Source organism: Armigeres subalbatus, chromosome 3, assembly GCF_024139115.2.
Source record: "Armigeres subalbatus isolate Guangzhou_Male chromosome 3, GZ_Asu_2, whole genome shotgun sequence".
Lineage (NCBI taxonomy): Eukaryota > Metazoa > Arthropoda > Insecta > Diptera > Culicidae > Armigeres > Armigeres subalbatus.
The window spans coordinates 92,648,684-92,668,049 of record NC_085141.1 but is presented as its reverse complement, the minus strand read 5'-3'; the positions used below and the strand labels follow the sequence as shown (position 1 = coordinate 92,668,049).

General features: G+C 40.0%; 1 protein-coding gene across 11 annotated transcripts in view; it reads left to right on the top strand.

The window, feature by feature from the left end:
- Positions 1-19,366, top strand: part of LOC134227009 (unconventional myosin-IXb-like) — a 261,892-nt gene that overhangs the window by 124,940 nt on the left and 117,586 nt on the right. For all 11 annotated transcript variants that reach the window (XM_062708183.1, XM_062708188.1, XM_062708187.1 and 8 more), the window contains 2 exons: positions 13,025-13,135; positions 13,464-13,585. In XM_062708183.1, the coding sequence (XP_062564167.1) occupies positions 13,025-13,135; positions 13,464-13,585 (233 nt within the window). The remainder of the gene's footprint in view (positions 1-13,024; positions 13,136-13,463; positions 13,586-19,366) is intronic.

Below are 19,366 nucleotides of genomic sequence, written 5' to 3'. Positions count from 1 at the left end.
AAAGAATTTGTGTTCCGAATTTGTTTGAAATCGGTCAAGGGGTTCAGAATTTACATTGAATTGATTGATAACTAAGCAATACCCCTCCCCCCACACCCTCCCTCTTTTCCAAAGAGCATGCTTAACCCCTTATTTTCCCCTTCTTAAGATAAGGAATTTGTTTTCCAAATTTGGTTGAAATCGGCCAAGGGGTTCAGAATTTACACTGCGTTGATCGATAATTAAGCAATACCCCTCCCCCCATACCCTCACCCTTTTCCAAAGAACATGCTCAACACCCCTATCGTCCCCTCCTTAAGATAAAGAATTTGTGGTCCAAATTTGGTTGAAATCGACCAAGGGGTTCAGAATTTACACTGAGCTGATCGATAACTAAACCATAGCCCTCCCCCCATACCTTCCCCTTTTCCAAAGAGAATGCTTAACCCCATATCGTCACCTTTTTAAGATAAGGAAGTTTCGTTCCAAATTTGGTCGAAATCGGCCAAGGGGTTCAGAATTTAAACTGCGTTGATCGATAATTAAGCAATACCCCTCCCCCATACCCTCCCCCTTTTCAAAAGAGCATGCTCAACCCCCCTATCGTCCCCTCCTTAAGATAAAGAATTTGTGTTCCAAATTTGGTTGAAATCGGCCAAGGAGTTCAGAATTTACACTGAGTTGATCGATAACTAAGCAATACCCCTCCCCCCACACCCTCCCCCTTTTCCAAAGAGCATTCCAAACCCCCCTATCGTCGTCTCCTTAAGATAAAGAATGTGTGTTCCAAATTTGGTTAAAATCGGTAAATGGGTTCAGAAGTTATGCTGGAACATACATACAAACATACATACAAACATACAAACATTGAGTTTTATATATATAGATAGATAGATAGATAGATAGAAGAAGAAGATAGATAGATAGATAGATAGATATCAATCAAGTCCATATCTCATTTTGCTATCTTATCTACATTTGATATTATTGAGCTATTTTCGTCTACTCGGGTAGTGTGTTTACATACGTATTATGGTCCCCCCATTTGATTTACATGTTGCATTTCCACATGTTCCTGTTGCCTATTATGGATCCCCCCACTGTGCTAGTAATGGATCCTCTAGCGCGTTTACATTCATAAATTAGTTAATATAACTAAATTTCAGTCTCCCACTGCAAAACAATTGTATGGAACTACTACCCTGATAAGTGAAGCAACTTTATCCTATGGAAGTTTGCAGGAAATTGTAGATTCAAGCGTGAACTCTCGGTTTTTGTTCAGGGGGTCCATTAGACGCACGGGGTCCATTACTAGCACTCACTCCCTATTCCAGCGACGACAACAGCTGCCACATCGATGGCGTCATCGATGGTGAGGCGGCGGTGGTTGCGTTGGAGACATGGAAAATAAATTCGGGACTAATTTGCTATTTGGGCGTAACTTATTTTGTAAACAAACATTGCTTTATCGATTCCGTAGAATGCAAGCATTTTACTTCAAAACTAGTTCCCTTATCTGATAGAGGAAATCCCATTCTGTCGGATGCATACTGTGGTTTTCTGAGAACATGCTTACTTTAGCAGGAATTTGCCTTCCAATGTTTGTTTACAAAATAAGTCACGCCCAAATCGCAAATTAGTCCCGAATTGGTTCTTTTCATAACCACCATTATATTGGGAAGAAAGATAAGCTGAGTGGATTTTTTCCAAAGTGCAACCGCTAGTGACTGTGGCAAATTCTTGGCGTTCAGTGAAATTTTCCTTCAAGATTTTAATTTCGGATTAGTTGCTATGAGACATTTAAACTGCGCATTATTTATCCAAGATGAATTTTATTCATAGTGCAAAATAATCGTTTCGCAACAAATAATCGTTTCGTTCAATCTTGACGATGTCGTTGGAAGCAAAATCAAAGGTGTACGTCGGAGGGAGATGCTGCAATAAATTTTCGGTTGGAACAGATTGCGTCTGTAGCGCTTCAGCTATAAATTATCGAATTGGCTGACGTCGGCGAAAAGTTGAATTTTCTCGATTTTAACAAGCCATCCACACGAATAAATTTCTGCAGCGTCTTCCTCTGACGCGCATTCGTGATTATGCCGCCGACGGCAACTATCTGTCGACGCCAAACCACCCTATTTGTTTCCAATAATATGCGTTTCAATCACAAACAGCAACAACTTGATTGCTACTGACGCCAGCATCAGTCACTCGATGGATTGCCATGGTAATGCAAACAATTTAATGACCTTTGGAGGCTTCCGAGTTATTTAAAAGTAAGCATCCGCGCTTCGTGAAAGGAGCCTTCCGACTCTAGAAAAAACTTGAAAAAACGCTTCTGAGCCTAGTGAAGAAGGCTCCCAAGCCTCTTGAAAAAAAATCCGACGCTTCTGAGCCTCTTGAAAGGATGCATCCGAGCCTTTTTATTTTTATTTTATTGTACATGGTCTTCAACTTGTAAATTGCACAGACTGATTGTTTGACTTAATACTATTTTTAAAAACTAATTTGGTAACATTAAAGTCGAAAAAACAACACACTTCGTTGAATAGTCTTCGCAGCATAAGTCCAATGGATTATTTTGACCGTAGTATGTGCGGTGACCACGGATCCATAACAGTTGACGATTCCTGAGTTGACGAGACGGTACATGAAATCGAACGTTCTCCAGGATGTAACGGCAGTCGATGTTGCACGTTATGACGTCGAAAATAAACATCCTCTGAAGCATCACTCGACGGTCTGCCATTGGTTGTAAGTCAATCAAAGCACAACGATTTCGGTATGGAGGCAGGTTTGATGAATCGTTCCATGGTAAGCGGCGCAAGACGTAGTTGATGAAGCGTTTTGTATTCTCTCGATGCGTTCAATGTGAACGGAATAATACGGAGCCCAGATTTGCACTCCGTACTCTAGTATGCTCCGAATTAATGCACAATATAATGATTTGAGAGCATGGACATCATCGAACTGTGCTGTATTCCGCCGTAAGAATCCAAGCATAGCATTGGCCTTAGCAATGGTAACTGATAAATGTTCCGTAAAACGAAGCTTACTGTCGAGAACGATTCCAAGGTCTTTGATCGATGTACCCTCTGAAGCGCTGTGTGATTCAGACAATAGTCATAGGTTATAGAAGATCGGCAACGAGTGAATGTTATGGCTTTGCATTTAGTCGGGTTCATCTGCATACCATTGATCTTGCACCAGTTTGCAACATTCACAATATCAGTATGTAAAGCACAGCAGTCTACGAGCGATTTTATGACACGGTATATTTTCAAATCGTCCGCATAAAGCTGTTTTCCAGAGCTCAGGTTGCTACATAGATCATTGACGAAAAGAATAAAGATGAGCGGACCTAGAATACTGCCCTGCGGTACTCCAGAGGGAATGTCATAGGCATCAGACTTGGCGCTAAGTACTTTGACGAAAGCCTTGCGAGAGGATAAGTACGATTTTAACCACCGAATGATCCAAGTAGGTAAGCCAAGTCGGTCAAGTTTTTCTATCGCTAGTGCATGTGGCACCTTGTCAAACGCCTTTGAAAAGTCAAAATAAATAGCGTCGACCTGGCTACGGTTCTCCAATTCGTCTAGCACTGTATGAGTGAATACCATTAGGTTGGATGTCGTCGAGCGCTTTTTCATGAACCCATGTTGATACTCAGACTGTACTGCTGGGTATAATACTTCGTGCAAAAGACTCTCAAAAACTTTGGCGAAACAGTTAAGGATTGATATCGGACGGTAGTTCTCTACACTATGTATGTTACCGGATTTCTACACGGGAACGATCGAAGCAAGCTTCCAAGCTTCCGGGAAAACACTATCGCTTATAGATCGATTGAAAATTGAGGCAATGGGCATTGCCAGCGATGAAGCACATTGTTTGATGAAGGTGGGCGGTAGGTGATCGGGTCCCGGACCTTTTGATGTGTCAAGCGAGCTGAGAGCTTCAAAAATATCCGCATTGCTAAAAGTGACTTGAGGAAGCCGGACGGAATACGACGGAAGACTTTCGATGTAGCTTTGATCCAACGGAGGAGGATTGTCGTCATGTACTGAGCGGAAGAAGCTGGCAAACAAATTTGCTGTTGCGTCAGGTGATCGGGAGGAAAGCGTACGATAAGTGACGTCAACAGGGATATTGTTCGACCCCTTCCTTTTTTAATGTAGGCCCAGAACGATGAAGGATCATTTTTCAAGTTTGCTTGAAGGCTTTCCATGTACTCACGGAACCGACAATGCTGCATACGAGTATATACTTCTTCAGCTAACCGCAGATTAGCCGCGTTCGCTTCAATCCTGTTTCGGAAGAACTTCTTCCTGCATTTCCGCAGACGATTGCGAAGATTCCGGAGCTGTGGCGTCCACCAGGGTTGATTGTACTTCTTCGATGGTCGGCAAATTTTGACCGGTACGTTTTCTTGGATGATCTGTTCGATTGTGCGATAGAACGCGGTAACAAAGTCGTCGATTAAGGCATAATTCATAACGTGATTCCAGTCCAGGGCAGCAATCCGTGCATTGACGAATCGATAATCACACCTGTTGAAGTCGTAGTCAACGGAAGATATTGGCACTGAACTTTCATCGCGAGAACGGACGTCAACAATTAAAACTAATGGCTTGTGATGAGGGTCAATTTATAAAAGAGCAGATGGCGACTCTAAGAGATCTATGATACAAGGATCGCTTACGAACACCAAGTCAAGAAGTTTGCCGTTCGCGTTCAGAAGATCATTGATCTGATGCATTCCGGAGGATAACAAGGACTCTGATAGGGCAAGCTCCTGCTCAGTTGACGCGTTGATAGGCAAGTATCCGTTAATTTCATCATCGAAATGCCAGACTAGATTCGGCAGATTGTAATCTCCAAGGCAAACAATGACGTCGCAGGGATCGGCACGATTCAGTATCTGGCTAATAGAATCCGCGTGTTTCGTGTAGATATCAGGGCAGCTGTTTGGGCGAATGTAGATGCAGCTAACGTAAAGCGAAAACTGAGGCAGAATAATGCGAACAGTGGCTTGTTCTAGGCAATCACAATCGACGAGGTTCACCGAAATACACTGCAGTTCCGATTTGACAGCAATTAGTACGCCGCCACCTCTACGGAGATTACTAGTAGAAGCGTTACGATCGCAACGGTAAATAACATAGTTACTGGCAAATTCAGAGGAAGCGATTTCACAGTGAAGCCATGTTTCTGTCAGAACAACAATGTCAAGATCGCAATCGAGTAACGACAGAAGCAGAGTATTCGTTTTTGTTCTCAGACCACGAACGTTCTGATAGTACACTTTCAGTGGAAAAGAAGCGGGTTGATTCGGTTCCGATGAGGGGGGCACTGCAATCGAGGTTGAATTATCTGAGGCAATCACAGGGAATGAAAGGACTGGAATCGAATTTGTGCTGGCTGTTATTGCTGGATCTGTGCTATTGTTGATGCTGGGTGTTGATGAACTTCTAAACCGTTCGATGTACCGGGGTCGGTTCTCTGGCCCGGCTTCCAAAATGTCGAACACTGGAGCTAGTTTCTACAAACTCCCGAAATTCGATTTCAGAAGGCCAAACTGATGGGTCCAGCGCTTTTGATTTCCATTCTTGACTGACACCAACCTTAAAGGAGACGAACGATAACGTCGATAGTGGCCGCCCTTTTGGTATTAGCGATTTGACTACAACATCATCCACCTGCAAACATTTCTTGGTCAGATCGACAATGTCATCTTCGGTTGCCTCTGGGGAAATTTTTGTTAAATATATCCAAAATTTGCTAGCCGCACTATCTGATGCTCTGCCCGATGTACCAGGTACACTGATAGATGGATTAGTGCCACGAAAAACTTTCGACGGTCGATCAGAAGATAGCATAGAAACATCGTCCCGATCGCGAAATCTCTTCAAAGTCGGTCTGTTGTTGAACTGGAAGCGATTAGAAGCATGGGACATAATTGCCGGAGAAAGCATATTGAACCCGCCTTGAATTTCAAGCCTCAGTTCAGCGATTAGGCTGTCTTTGACCTCAGTTTTCAGGTCTTCAACAAGTTTCAGGTACACATCATTTACTTCCTTGGTAGCAGCATTCATCGAATTCAAGGTGTTTTTGAAGCGAGCGTTCCCCATGATTTCACGGCAACCTTTGCACATCCAATAAGTAGCCGAATTCCCAACGATTTCTCTATATAGCTCCTCGGAAATATGGACACACTTATAGTGAAAGGTCGCGTTACAAAAACCGCCGCACACGACTTCCGATGCGCTCATATTATCCGCACAACTGTTACAAATTTCCATTTCGAACTGAAATAGTAACCGAGGTGGAGATGCTCTAAACACCACAAATATGCGAATAGAAACCAGAACTGGCAGCACTGGCAATTTGACAGGTGGCTAAAATATGTCCGCTGCGATGGTGTTGGGATGTTGATAAACACACACTGTAACAACTGCACAAGCAGGCGACAATGATTTGTTTACCTGTTCACGATGCAATTTGCAGCAGCACACAGCAGTACGAAGCGAATCGAATTTCGTTGAGGCGGAGTAATGCAGAATCTGGTTCGATGATGACGGTTGCCGTAAGAGACTTTACTGTTGTTGGCTTTTCGGATGTTGCGGATTGATAACACAGAGCAGTGGACGGTAATGTATTGCGTGGTTCGAAGCGATAGAACAGTTGATGTAATTTGTTTTGCTATGCGGTGGGCGGAGGGTGGCAGGCAGGTATATGATCGATAATGTTGATGATTGTGCTTGGGCTTGTTGGCGCAGGCGCAGGAGGAGAGCGGCGAGGTGGGAATGATTGCTGGAGCTCGCAATGGCGGGGTCTTCCACTCTCAAGCCAGCTCGGATTTAATAAAATCACTATCCTACCTGACTAGCTACGGTAATTACTGCAGTGGCGGGAGATGCAATGGAGGCAGATGAACTGATATTGCGGTGCGGAGCGATTTGTTGAGGCGGCTACAATAATCTTTGATGATTTTTCAAACGACACAAAAACAAAACACAAGCGACAACAACAGTGTTGGCAGAGATTAAAAGGAGGCTTCCGGTTGAAAGGAGGCTTCTGAGCCTCTTGAAAGGAGGCTTCGAGCCTCTTGAAAGGAGACTTCGAGCCTTTTGAAAGAAGGCTTGAGCCTCTTGAAAGGAGGCTTCTGAGCCTCTTGAAAGGAGGCTTCCTGAGCCTCTTGAAAGGAGGCTTCCTGAGCCTCTTGAAAGGAGGCTTCCTGAGCCTCTTGAAAGGAGGCTTCTGAGCCTCTTGAAAGGAGGCTTCTGAGCCTCTTGAAAGGAGGCTTCTGAGCCTCTTGAAAGGAGGCTTCTGAGCCTCTTGAAAGGAGGCTCTGAGCCTCTTGAAAGGAGGCTTCTGAGCCTCTTGAAAGGAGGCTTCCTGAGCCTCTTGAAAGGAGGCTTCCTGAGCCTCTTGAAAGGAGGCCTGAGCCTCTTGAAAGGAGGCTTCTGAGCCTCTTGAAAGGAGGCTCTGAGACTCTTGAAAGGAGGCTTGAGACTCTTGAAAGGAGGCTTCCGAGACTCTTGAAAGGAGGCTTTCGAGCCCCTTGAAAGGAGGCTTTGAGCCTCTTGAAAGGAGGCTTCCAGGCCTCTTGAAAGGAGGCTTCCAGAGCCTCTTGAAAGGAGACTTCCAGGCCTCTTGAAAGGGGTCTTCCAAGCCTCTTGAAATGAGGCTTCTGAGCCTCTTGAAAGGAGGCTTCCTGGCCTCTTGAAAGGAGGCTGAGGCCTCTTGAAAGGAGGCTTTCAAGCCTCTTGAAAGAAGCCTTCCGAGCCTCTCGGAAGAAGGCTTCCGAGCCTCTTGAAACGAAGGCTCCGAGCCTCTTGAAAGGGGGCCCCAAGCCTCTTGCAATGAAGGTTTCGGGCCTCTTGAAAGGAGGCTTCCAAGCCTCTACAAATGAGGCTTCCGAGCCTCTTGAAAGGAGGCTTCCGAGCCTCTTGAAAGGAGGCTTGAGCCTCTTGAAAGAAGGCTTCCTGAGCCTCTTGAAAGGAGGCTTGAGCCTCTTAAAAGGAGACTTCCGAGCCTCTTGAAAGAAGGCTTCCGAGCCTCTTGAAAGGAGGCTTCCAAGCCTCTTGAAAGCAGGCTTCCGAGCCTCTTGAAACGAGACTTCCAAGCCTCTCGAAAGGAGGCTTCCGAACCTCTTGAAAGGAGGCTTCCGAGCCTTTCGAAAGGAGGCTTCCGAGCCTCTTGAAAGGAGACTTCCGAACCTCTTGAAGGGAGGCTTCCGAACCTCTTGAAAGAAAGCTTCCGAGCCTCTTGAAAGAAAGCTTACGAGGCTCTTGAAAGGAGGCTTTCGAGCCTCTTGAAAGGAGGCTTTCGAGCCTTTTGAAAGGAGGCTTCCGAGCCTCTTGAAAGGACGCTTTCGAACCTCTTGAAAGGAAGCTTTCCAGCCTCTTGAAATGAAGCTTTCCAGCCTCTTGAAATGAAGCCTTCGAGCCTTTAGAAAGGAGGCTTCCGAACCTCTTGAAAAGAGGCTTCCGAGTCTCTTGAAAGGAGGCTTCCGAGCCTCTTTAAAGGAGGCTTCCGTGCTTCTTTAAAGGAGGCTTCCGAGCCTCTTGAAAGAAAGCTTTCGAGCCTGTTGAAAGGAGGCTTCCGAGCCTCTTGAAAGCGGGCTTCCGAGCCTCTTGAAAGCAGGCTTCCGAGCCTCTTGAAAGCAGGTTTCCGAGCCTCTTGAAAGCAGGCTTCCGAGCCTCTCAAGGAAAAATGCTTCCGAGCATCTTAAAAGGAGGCTTCCGAGCCTCTTGAAATGAGGCTTCCAAGCCTTTTGAAAAGGGGCTTCTGAGCCCGTTGAAATGAGGCTTCAGAGCCTTTCAAAAGGAGGCTTTCGAGTCTCTTGAAAGGAGGCTTTCGAGTCTCTTGGAAGGAGGCTTCCAAGTCTCTTGAAAGGAGGCTTCAGAGTCTCTTGAAAGGAGACTCAGAGTCTTTTGAAAGGAGGCTTCAGAGTCTCTTGAAAGGAGGCTTTCGAACCTTTTGAAAGAAGATTTCGGAGCCTTTTGAAAAGAGGCTTCCGAATCTTTCGAAAGGAGGCTTCCGAACCTTTTAAAAGAAGGCTTCCGATCCTTTTGAATTAAGGCTTCCAGGCCTTTTAAAAGGGGGCTTCCCAACCTTCTGAAAGAAGGTTTCGGAGCCTTTTGAACAGAGGCTTCCGAACCTTTTGAAAGGAGGCTTCCAAGTCTCTTGAAAGGAGTCTTCCGAACCTTTTGAAAGAAGGTTTCGGAGCCTTTTGAAAAGAGGCTTCCAAACCTTTTCAAAGGAGGCTTGCGAGCTATTTAAAAGAAGGCTTCCGAACCTTTTGAAAGGAGGCTTCTGATCCTTTTGAATTAAGGCTTCCAGGCCTTTTAAAAGGAGACTTCCGAGCCTTTCAAAAGGAAGATTACGAGTTTCTTAGAAATAGGCTTTCAAGTCTTTATTGACGAACCTACTGAGCCTTCATGCCTCTCAAATAGAGGTTTCCTAACCTCTACACACTTAGTTTTTATTTCTGCATCTCGGCAAAAATGATGTTTGTTAGCTGATTTTCGGCAAATTATTTGCAGATTTTCAGCAATTTTGACAGATATCTTGGCAAAAAAAATGTTTGCTGGGGCACGGCTCTGCGAATCTCGGTAAAAGTTGACCATTTTGCTGAGATCCCGGTAAAAAATATTAAGTGTGTAGATTCTGGATTTTAGTCAATATTTTGTTTTGATTTGATTTACTGACCGCCATGCATATTATCTACAATACAATGTTTTGGAATCTAAAAATTCATAATTGACCTTTCCCGACAAAAGTTATATCTAGTTTTATTATCTCAGTCGACTCTTTGGCTTAATTAAGGTAAACTTTCCCAAAGCACCCATATTTTTTGAAACCTCTAACTATTTCAAAAATCGAAAACAAAAACCGAAAAAAGTGCTGCTCGTGTGAACCGGACTGGAAAATTCACCCGATGTTCGTTCAGAATCGGGCAAATCTTGAAAAACAGCACTTTTTAAATTTTTTGTTTAAAATAAAAAAAAATGTTTTTTTTTTGGGAAAATAAACCTTTAATAAAATATAGAATCAATTGACTGAATAAAATTTTTTGAAGGGTTTTCAAAGGCAAAGGTTTTCCCGAATTTTTCTTTTCCCAAAGAAATTCTTCAGAAATCTCAGGAAATAATTTTAAAATATTAAAACGTCGTTTGGTCTAAAATTTATTCAGGGGAAATCCATTTGGTCGAATAAGTAACACGTTGAGCCGATAGTCATCTATTCGATTTCCGTTTGGCTGAAATGAACAGTTAGGCGAAACAGTTATTAGACCGAAAATGGTTTAGATAAAAAATTCATTTGACCAACGCGACATACGGCCAAACTGGCAATTTGGCTGAAAAACCATTTGCTCAAACCAGGGCTGTGCGGAATCATTCTCATACGATAATGATTGGAATTATCATTTGATAACTTCTCAGATGTGAAAAGTAGGCGAGTTGTCCTTGGCGATAACTTTTCAAATTTTAGAATCAATTGATAATAAACACAAAATTATCAAATAAATCTAGCATGATTTTTAAAAACGTCGTATGTCCAAATGAGAGACTCTCTTTCATAACGCTCTCTTTCATTAATATCGAATCTTGTTTTGCATTTATTACAACACTTCCACCTCAGCACGCTAGACAAAGCTATTTTCTTCAGATCTCGGCGAAACAATCCGTTCTAAATGTTAGTACGGCATCGTGATAATCAAAAGAGAAAGTAAACAAAGAGAGCCTCTCTTCTGGACTTACGACGTTTTCAAAAGTAACGCGAGAAATGTAAACCTTACCAATACAAATTTAATGTCAACAATAAAGTTCAATCTCATGTTTAGCATTGTATTATGTAGACGTAGAGAAATAAGCTCAAAAAGTAACAGTAATTATCGAACGATTCTCACTCGCTAGCGACTTTTTATCAATTAATAATTTGGATATGTGATTGCGTGAGAGTGTGGCTTATTCTCGATGATTTGAAAATTTGATTTTTCCCATTCCTGGCCCGAACAGGTTGGTTGACCGAATAGATCATTTCGCCGAAAATTCCGTTTGGCTGAAATGGTCGTTAGACAGAAAAGCCGAAAATGATATTTGGACGAATATGTCATTTGGCAGAACACGGAAAAAATGCCATTTGCTGAACAGGTAATATGGTCCAAAATGTCGACCCGTATGGTCAAATGGCCTCTCTGTCTAATTTGACCAAATGACCTTTTAAATCAAAGTACCATTTTGGAAAACAAGATTTTCGGTCAAATGACCTACTTGGCCAAACGATGTTTTCGGCCAAGTTGACCCAACAACAATTTCGGCTAAACGACATATATTGACTGGCCGAAATTGATTTGGCTGAAAGCTATCTGCTCAAATGCCACTTAACCGAATAACATACAGTCATCTAGTCATCATTGCAATAAATATCCGCATGAACTTGTGGCAACTGCAGAGATGTTTTCGGTTTACAGTGGTGAGTAACCGCAGCATCATTTCCATCCCCTCACAGATAGATTGTAAGGATGTGCCAAGTGCCTTTATTGACCATTTGAATTTTAGGACATTTGAACTGTGCACATTATTGAGATTTGAAAGCAAATCCCATGCTCCATCCATAGGTTCTCTGTGCAATTGCGATTGTTCTGGTCAATCACGTAGTAGCAACTACGAAGTGTACAGTGCAAGAGCTGATTGGCGTCTTTTAAAATAGATGGTAGAGCCAAACTTGACGTGTTGATGTTTCAGACAAATCTACAATAGCAATGCGTATAAGCTCTGCAGCTATCAGTAAGAGAATTATTCAACGCTTAGTGTCCGAAATCTTCTCACGCGATTAGGTCAGAGCAACAAATCATGGGCCTACAACATCTACTCATTAAATCATTCTAAAAACGCCCAATCAAACATGTACCCGCCTCTTCACATGTGCTTTGGGACAATCCGCTCAATTTCAAGACCCGCCAATTGATTTATGGTTCAACTGCAACCAAGTTGCAGGGCTTATGGAATTGCTGAACATAAATCACTTCACATTACGCAAATTACCCTCCAATCAAAACAAGTTCATTTCCGCCGCCCTAATGTTATGAAACACCGTGGTAAGCAGCGTCCAGCATCGTCGTTTCCCTGGGGCTGAAAAGTTTTGAGTATTGGTTGTTTTTTGTGATTGAAGGTATTAGAAATCGTGTGAATTCAGCAACCATTCGTTTATGGTTAGCTTATATTTTACTTCGAAATAAATGTGATTATCATTGGGTTCATAACTTATGCGTCTATAAAAATCTGCTGATTTCATAAGCAAGAACTGTGGATCTGGTCAAAATGTACATATGTAGTAGCATTTACGGGCTTCCAATCAAATATGGCAAAAACTCTAATATACATTTTAAAAACTAATGTGTATCTTAATTTTATTTATTAGATTTCTATATTATATTTATCCTAAGAGCTACTAAAACCTCTACTACGATAGTTAGTACCCAACATACTAACTTGTCCCCGGTAGAGTTCCATTTCCGTAAGCAATACCAGCTGCCTCTAAACAGTGGAGTTGTAGCACTTTCATTTTTGTTTCTCCCACTGTGTCCGTCGTTTGCCGTTGAATAAAATTACGGCCACTTGAAAGAGAACATGTCGCGATTTACCGCGTGCCTTTTCTTAGACGCAGCGAAGAGTAGTCGTAGCTGGGTAATTGCAAAATAGCGACCGGAAATTCAAACTATTTATTGATTACGGACCGTTTGTTGTCCCCAAGCGGACGATAAATAAGATGGATGTTGAATGCGGCTAGTAACTGAGCAAAACGTATGGAAACGTAATTCTTGATTACACAATGTAGTATGAAGAGTCGTAGATTGAGTGAAGCATTTTTTACAGCATATGGAATCCGCAGAAGCGTCGACGGCTTTCTGCTCAATTGATTGTCGACGATGATTGACATGAGGTTTTCCAGATTTCCCTGAAATTAGTTACGCTAACGGAAGCTACATTTAAACCCCTACTAAACCGATGTTTTCCTTTTTTTTTATTTGCAGGTGTATGTCGGAGCGCTATCACTCCACTATGAGGCGCTCAGTGTGGAGGCCTCCAAGCAGACCACGGCGGAGGAGATCGTTTCCTGCATTGTCGAACGGCTGGGGCTGACGGTAAGCATATTCGGTATCTTAAACTCATCTCACTCCTAACATCTTTTGAACTAACCCTTGGTAGAAAACAAGTAGATTTGATTCTTTACTTCTACAACAGACACGACACCAGAGCATTAACATACACATGTAACACTTAGTAATAATATTACCAATGTAATAGTTAACAAATCCAAGACGTTCAGTTCATATCAACATGTTTTCCATTGTGTACAACTGCCACCTACTCCACATTTCCGTAACCTCAATTTCATTTCATCATGTCATGATGTAGTTACCTGCTGGTCGGCTACTAAACAGCCCTTCTCTCCATTTTCCGTTCCAACAGGGCAATAACTATGAGCTGGCCGAAGTGGCCGGCGAATGCAAGGAGCGGAGGCTGTCGCCCCAAGAGAAACCCGTCTCGGTGATGCTGCTGTGGCCGATGCATTCGGAGAAAGATTTTCATAGGTACGTGTTAAACGCTTTTCACAACAGACTTTGTTTGCGAAACAAACAACCATGCGGATAATAGCCACTATCAGGCGCCAAGCTGTAGCCAAGGTGGAATATGGTACAACAAAGCGTGTATCGGTCAATCCCTCGGTGGAAAATTCAATTGTTTGAGTGATCCTCTGTCACATTATGTGAAGTTTACCTTCATGGATTATTGTTGGTTGATTGTAATGAACTTTCAATGATTATATCTTATTGTGTGTTTTTAACTCGTCACTGTCCTTTCAAATTAAATACTAATTTAAAACCTACTCATGATTGGAGAGCAACCAACCTACACGTGACCCACCAAATCGAAATTTTCCCTGAAATTTAAATAAAAACGCCAAATTTGCTCTGAATAAAAAAAACTGATTTTCCTGAATTTTTGGAAAAAAATTTGGAATTTCTTTTGAAATTCTGATAGATATTCCTCCGAAAATTCTATTGGAAATTCCTTCGTTAATTTCTCTCGGGTAAAAATATGTTAAGTTTGCTTTGGAAATTTGTTCGAGATATCATTCTGAGATTTCTTCGATAATTTCTTTTGAAATTCTTTCCACTCCAGGGATAATTTAGAAAATTACGACTCCTTTTGCCATTCTTCCAGGGAGTCCTTCGGAAATCCTCTGAAGATACCTTTGTAAATCCATCCTGATACTTCTTAAGAACTTCCTTTTGCTTTTAGTAAAACCATTCAAAATTCCTTTTGAAATTGCTGCAAGAGTTATTCTGGATTTTTTTTTTTGAAGATTTTTTTCCGGAAATGTATTAATGAATGAAGTAAAAAATGCTAAAGGAATTATCGAATGATTTATAACGGAAATGGAATGTCCAGATGAAATTTTTTACGGATCTCTGGAAGTAATTTGAAAATGATTGCTGAAAGAATGTCTGAATGAATTTCTGATTTCCAAAAGAATGTCTTAAGGAATATCCGAAAGTCTTAAGGATTTTCTAATTAAATTTCCGAAGAAATGTTCGAATGAATTCCTTAAGGAATTTTCGCAAGAATTGCTGGGTGAAATTCTGAAGACATAAGATGAATTTCGAAGGCATTAAAAAATTTCTTCCTAGAGTTTTGGAAAGGATTTCTTTAGAAAATACTAGAAGAATTTGTTTGAGAAATCCTGACATAATTGCTAATGGATTTCCTAGTTCAATTCGGAAGTTCCTCAAAATATTCTTTGGAAAATTCAAAGAAAGAATTATATGAAGCCTTCGAAAGATCCTCCCTTTAGGATTTTTTCAGTACCTACAAACGGAAATTGTTTTTGGATTACATTTGGAAATTCCTTTAGGAGTTTTTTCGGAATCTATTTTAAGAATTCTGCCAGTACTTTCTCAAACTCTAGGAAGTATTTATTGGAATCTTCGAATTTTCTCTTAGGAATTTCTTCAGAACTTCCTTCAGAAAGAATTTCGAAAATTCTTTCAATTGAATTTCAGGAGGAATTTCCAGAGAACAACCTGAATAGATTTGGGGCAAGAATTTCTAAGCGAATTTCTGAAGGAGTTGTTGAAGGAATTTCTTAAAGCATTATTAAAAAAATCCTCGAAAGAACTTCTCATGGAAACAAACAAATTCATATTGGATTTTTCATTTTATTTTTTGGATTTTTACAAGAATTCCTTCAGGAACATCTGAAAGAGTTCTTTCGGAAATTCTGCCCTGAAGTCTTTCGAAAATTTGGACAGTAGTAGAACAAAACCCTGTTTTGAATCTGGAATTAAGACTTGCCAAAAAACAAAAATATCGGGATTGCAGTCGATCCATCATCATACTTCTTCGGATATTCTCGAGAATTCCTTGGAAATTTACTTCAAAAGTTATTTCGGAAATTTCTTTATCCAGGTAACATTTCATGAATTTATTCAAAAGCTCCTCCCCCAGGATATTATTCCGTTTGTCACCCAGAAATTCTTTCAGGCATGCATTCAAAAATTCCTTTAGGAAGACTTTAAAAAATCCTTAAGGAATACTTGCATCTTGAGAATTTCTTCAGAAAAACCTTCCAAGATTTCTTCGAAAATTCCATAACGAATCCCTTTAAGACTTTTTGGGGAAATTATTTTAGGAATTCCACCGAAATTTGCTTTGGAAATTTGGTCGGATTTTCTACGGAAAGAATTCGTAAAGCAGGATAGCCAGTGGACATTTCAGCGGTTTCTCCCGGTGTTTTAGAAAATTTCCCGATTCAAAAAATTTGAAAAAAAGTAATCAAAAACCCACGAATTTTTAAATACCAAAAATAGAAAAGTGTTTTCAAGTTAACAATTATACTGCAAATGCAAAATTTAATGCTATCTCAATGTGATTTTTTCAAGCTTGAGCTCTTCAGCTTATGACAAATTATTCAAAAATTCAGCGATTTTGCAGGAAAATACCACGTTTGAATTTTTCATGCAAAATCTTAATATTTTACTCATTTCATTTGTCAGAAATGGAAAACATTTCTCAACAAAAAAGCTTTCAAATTCAATCAATCCGCAATTTATTTTTCGCAGAGGTGAACCAGCCAAGAGCTGAAAGCCAATAAAGAAGAGAAAAAAAATTTGAAAAAAAATATTTCTCACTAAATTTAAGGTGACTTGCGGTGGCACTCCAATCTTTCTGTAGTTGTACCATAAAAATCATCAACTGAATAATAGTAGTCGTGACAAACTTGACACAGACAAACTTGAGGCAGACAAAAATAAACCCTTTTTTGTTAACATCCGATCACCGTAAACATTGCATTAATGTGATCGATTTCAGTCTGAGTTGCACTCAGAATTACTCAATACGGTTTAACTATGGCATAAACTATCGAAATGTGTCCGAAAATCAACAGATTTGCTTTGATTTACGTTGATATTTATGTGTTATGTTTTTATTATGCTAGCTGTTTATGTTCACATCTTGCGACATTGTTGCCAGCTCTTCAAACACACAAATATCATAATTGAAATTTACTGCGTTTTCTCTTTCATTTTTCAAGACGTTCCAAAGTAGAATAATAATGATATAATTACGACATTAGTAGATAACAGGTTGGAAGGAGATTTATTATTTTTTCGATATTTTACATGTTTTCACTATGATTTCACAGTGTTTTATGTTGACAGCACTGTCTGCTGCGATAGGGAATGATCAATGACTGCTTGCATATGACGCTGCCGACGACGAGCAACCGACGACGTCGTTGGCATCGGCGGTGGGAAAAGGAAATTTTTTCACTTGGTTTTATTTTCAATGAATCGACGCCAAATGTGCACTAAATGATTCGATTATTTTGTCAATAAGTAGGTTTAGGTTCAAACTTAGTTCTGATACTTTTTCTTATGAAAGGATAATCAGGTGTAACGGAAATAAGCTGCTTAGTGCTAATCGGAGTGAGAAGGTGGGTAATTGTAAGATTGTGTTGGTGAGCCGCAAGGTAGCCATTCTGAATGACACCGTAAGAGGCCTTAATATTTTCACATATTCCATGCGAAGAACGTAAAACCAGAGCAGGAGCGACGACCTCGATAACAAAAATTGGTATGAACTAGCCTTGCATAAGAGGTAAAATGCCAAAAAATAATACCGAAAACTTATATGCAGAATCCTTGAGGCATAGCATGCTTAGGCATTTCAATACCTAACGAATGATAATTTGTAATGCATTTGGTATTGAAATAGAATTTAATAACTGAATATGTTATGACTCAAGTATTGTGCATATTAATTTTAGGTATTATTCCTTTAATATTTTACCTCTTATGCAGGGCTAGTTCATAACAGAGTATGGTAAAACAGAATTAGGTATTATTTAGCCAATTTCTCCTGCTCAGGAATCCCTGCATTGAGCACCGAATAACAGCAATCATGCAAACGGTTCATCAAATCTACATAATTTGATTTAAATGGTGCATGAGATTTGAGATTTTCAGTTTTTCCAAATTATATTGGTTGGAAATTTTGTAATTGAAATACAGAGAATATAATCACAAAGTTGTATTAAACATTTTGAATAGAATCATTTAAACTTTTTCAAATAGCAACAAAGCTTATTAATGTTTGATTACATTAGGAAACTTACCAACTTACTTTAAAAATACGACGACATAATCCTTACGACGTACGACTGGAAAACTGCTTCAAAAGTTATTAACTTGTCATTTTTGTGAATCGGGGATTGAACACTTTCTTATATTTGATAAAAAAAAGCAATGGGTAATGTTTTGAACATAACCGCTAGTAGACGTAGGACTTGTATAAACGTAACGTATTTACATTTAACTTCTATGTTTTGGATCTATGGAGTTTGACTATCGGTATTGATATTGGAAGCGACAACTTCCATGCTGTGTAGAATTACTAGCAATTTGTTTATTCGAAACTTCTGGAAATAAAACTAATAATTAAATATATAATTAGAATAGCTTTGATTAATTATTTTAGAGCGTCTTAGGGGAAATGCTACAAGGTTAAAAGACTATTATTCTTCCATTTACTTCCACTATTAACTTTTTTATGTATCAACAAGCAGATACGCATTTCGTTTCCTACTTGGAAACTTCTTCAGTGTTTGTTATCGACTGAAGAAAAACATTGCTCATTAACTTTAAATATGGTGTGTAGGTAGAACTGTAGGTAAAAAAAAAATTAGGGCATGTCGCTTGGACCGATTCGTCGTCGTTCCGTGGGTAGTAATCTAAACAGCCAGGTATATCCGTTTCCTTGATCTTTGTTAAGTAAGTTTATTTGTTTTTGTTTGTAAATTTCTAAGCTTTCCGCTACGTCAAGTTTCCAAGGATTTTGTATTTGTCTGAGAAGTGATATGTTGTCTTTGGTTAATTGATGATCTTCGTTAAATATATGTTCGGCTACTTTAGATTTGAAATGATAATGTACACCTTTTTCAGTGTCTTTGTTTGCTTTAGTTACTTCTGCCAAATGTTCTTTTAACCTCGTGTCTAGTGTTCGTTTTGTCTGTCCTATGTAGATTTTGTCACAGTGTGGGCATGATATTTTATAAACTCCAGATTTTCCTAATGCGTCAACGGGGTCTTTTGTGCTTCCAAGTAGTGTCTTCAGTTGGTTGTTCCTGCTACTGAAAACTAATTCGATACCAATTTTTCTAAATTTAGAGCGTAATGGTCTGGTTATATTATGGTCAAAATTAACGGATACTCGTCGCAATTCATTTGTTATTGGTGATAATTACATTATAATGGCAACCAAGCCCTCAGAGCCAAATAAGTTCATCGCACTCAAGAAAATCATTGCCTCATTACATAAAGATATTTCCTTTTTGAAAAATTGCCTAAAACTAAAACTTACCCCCGTCAGCCATAAAATTAAAGTCAGATCACCAACCCATGCCCACCTTATTCAGAAAATAGAACGAGAGCACGTAAAAGAAAGCATCAAAACATTGTACAGTAAATTTAATATCAAAACTTTAGAATGTTATAATTTGCACCTTAAATTAGCTAAACAATATCCAGCAGAATTCCCATCTTTTTTGACTAAAGTAAAAGTAGCAGAAAAATGTGAGTCTGAGCGCAAAAGATTGTTACATGTTAAAAAAACTAAATTTATTAAAATTCCGAAGTGATAAAGTGAAAAGTGATATAGTGAAAAGTGATAAAGTGAAAGTGCAACCCTTGGAAGGATTCGTCGTCAACAGATCATCGCAGGAGTTTTCATCAGAACAAGTACAGGTATTACAAAATGGTTTAAATTACGCTTTGACCTCAAAGCCTGATTTAAACCAAATAATTATAGAC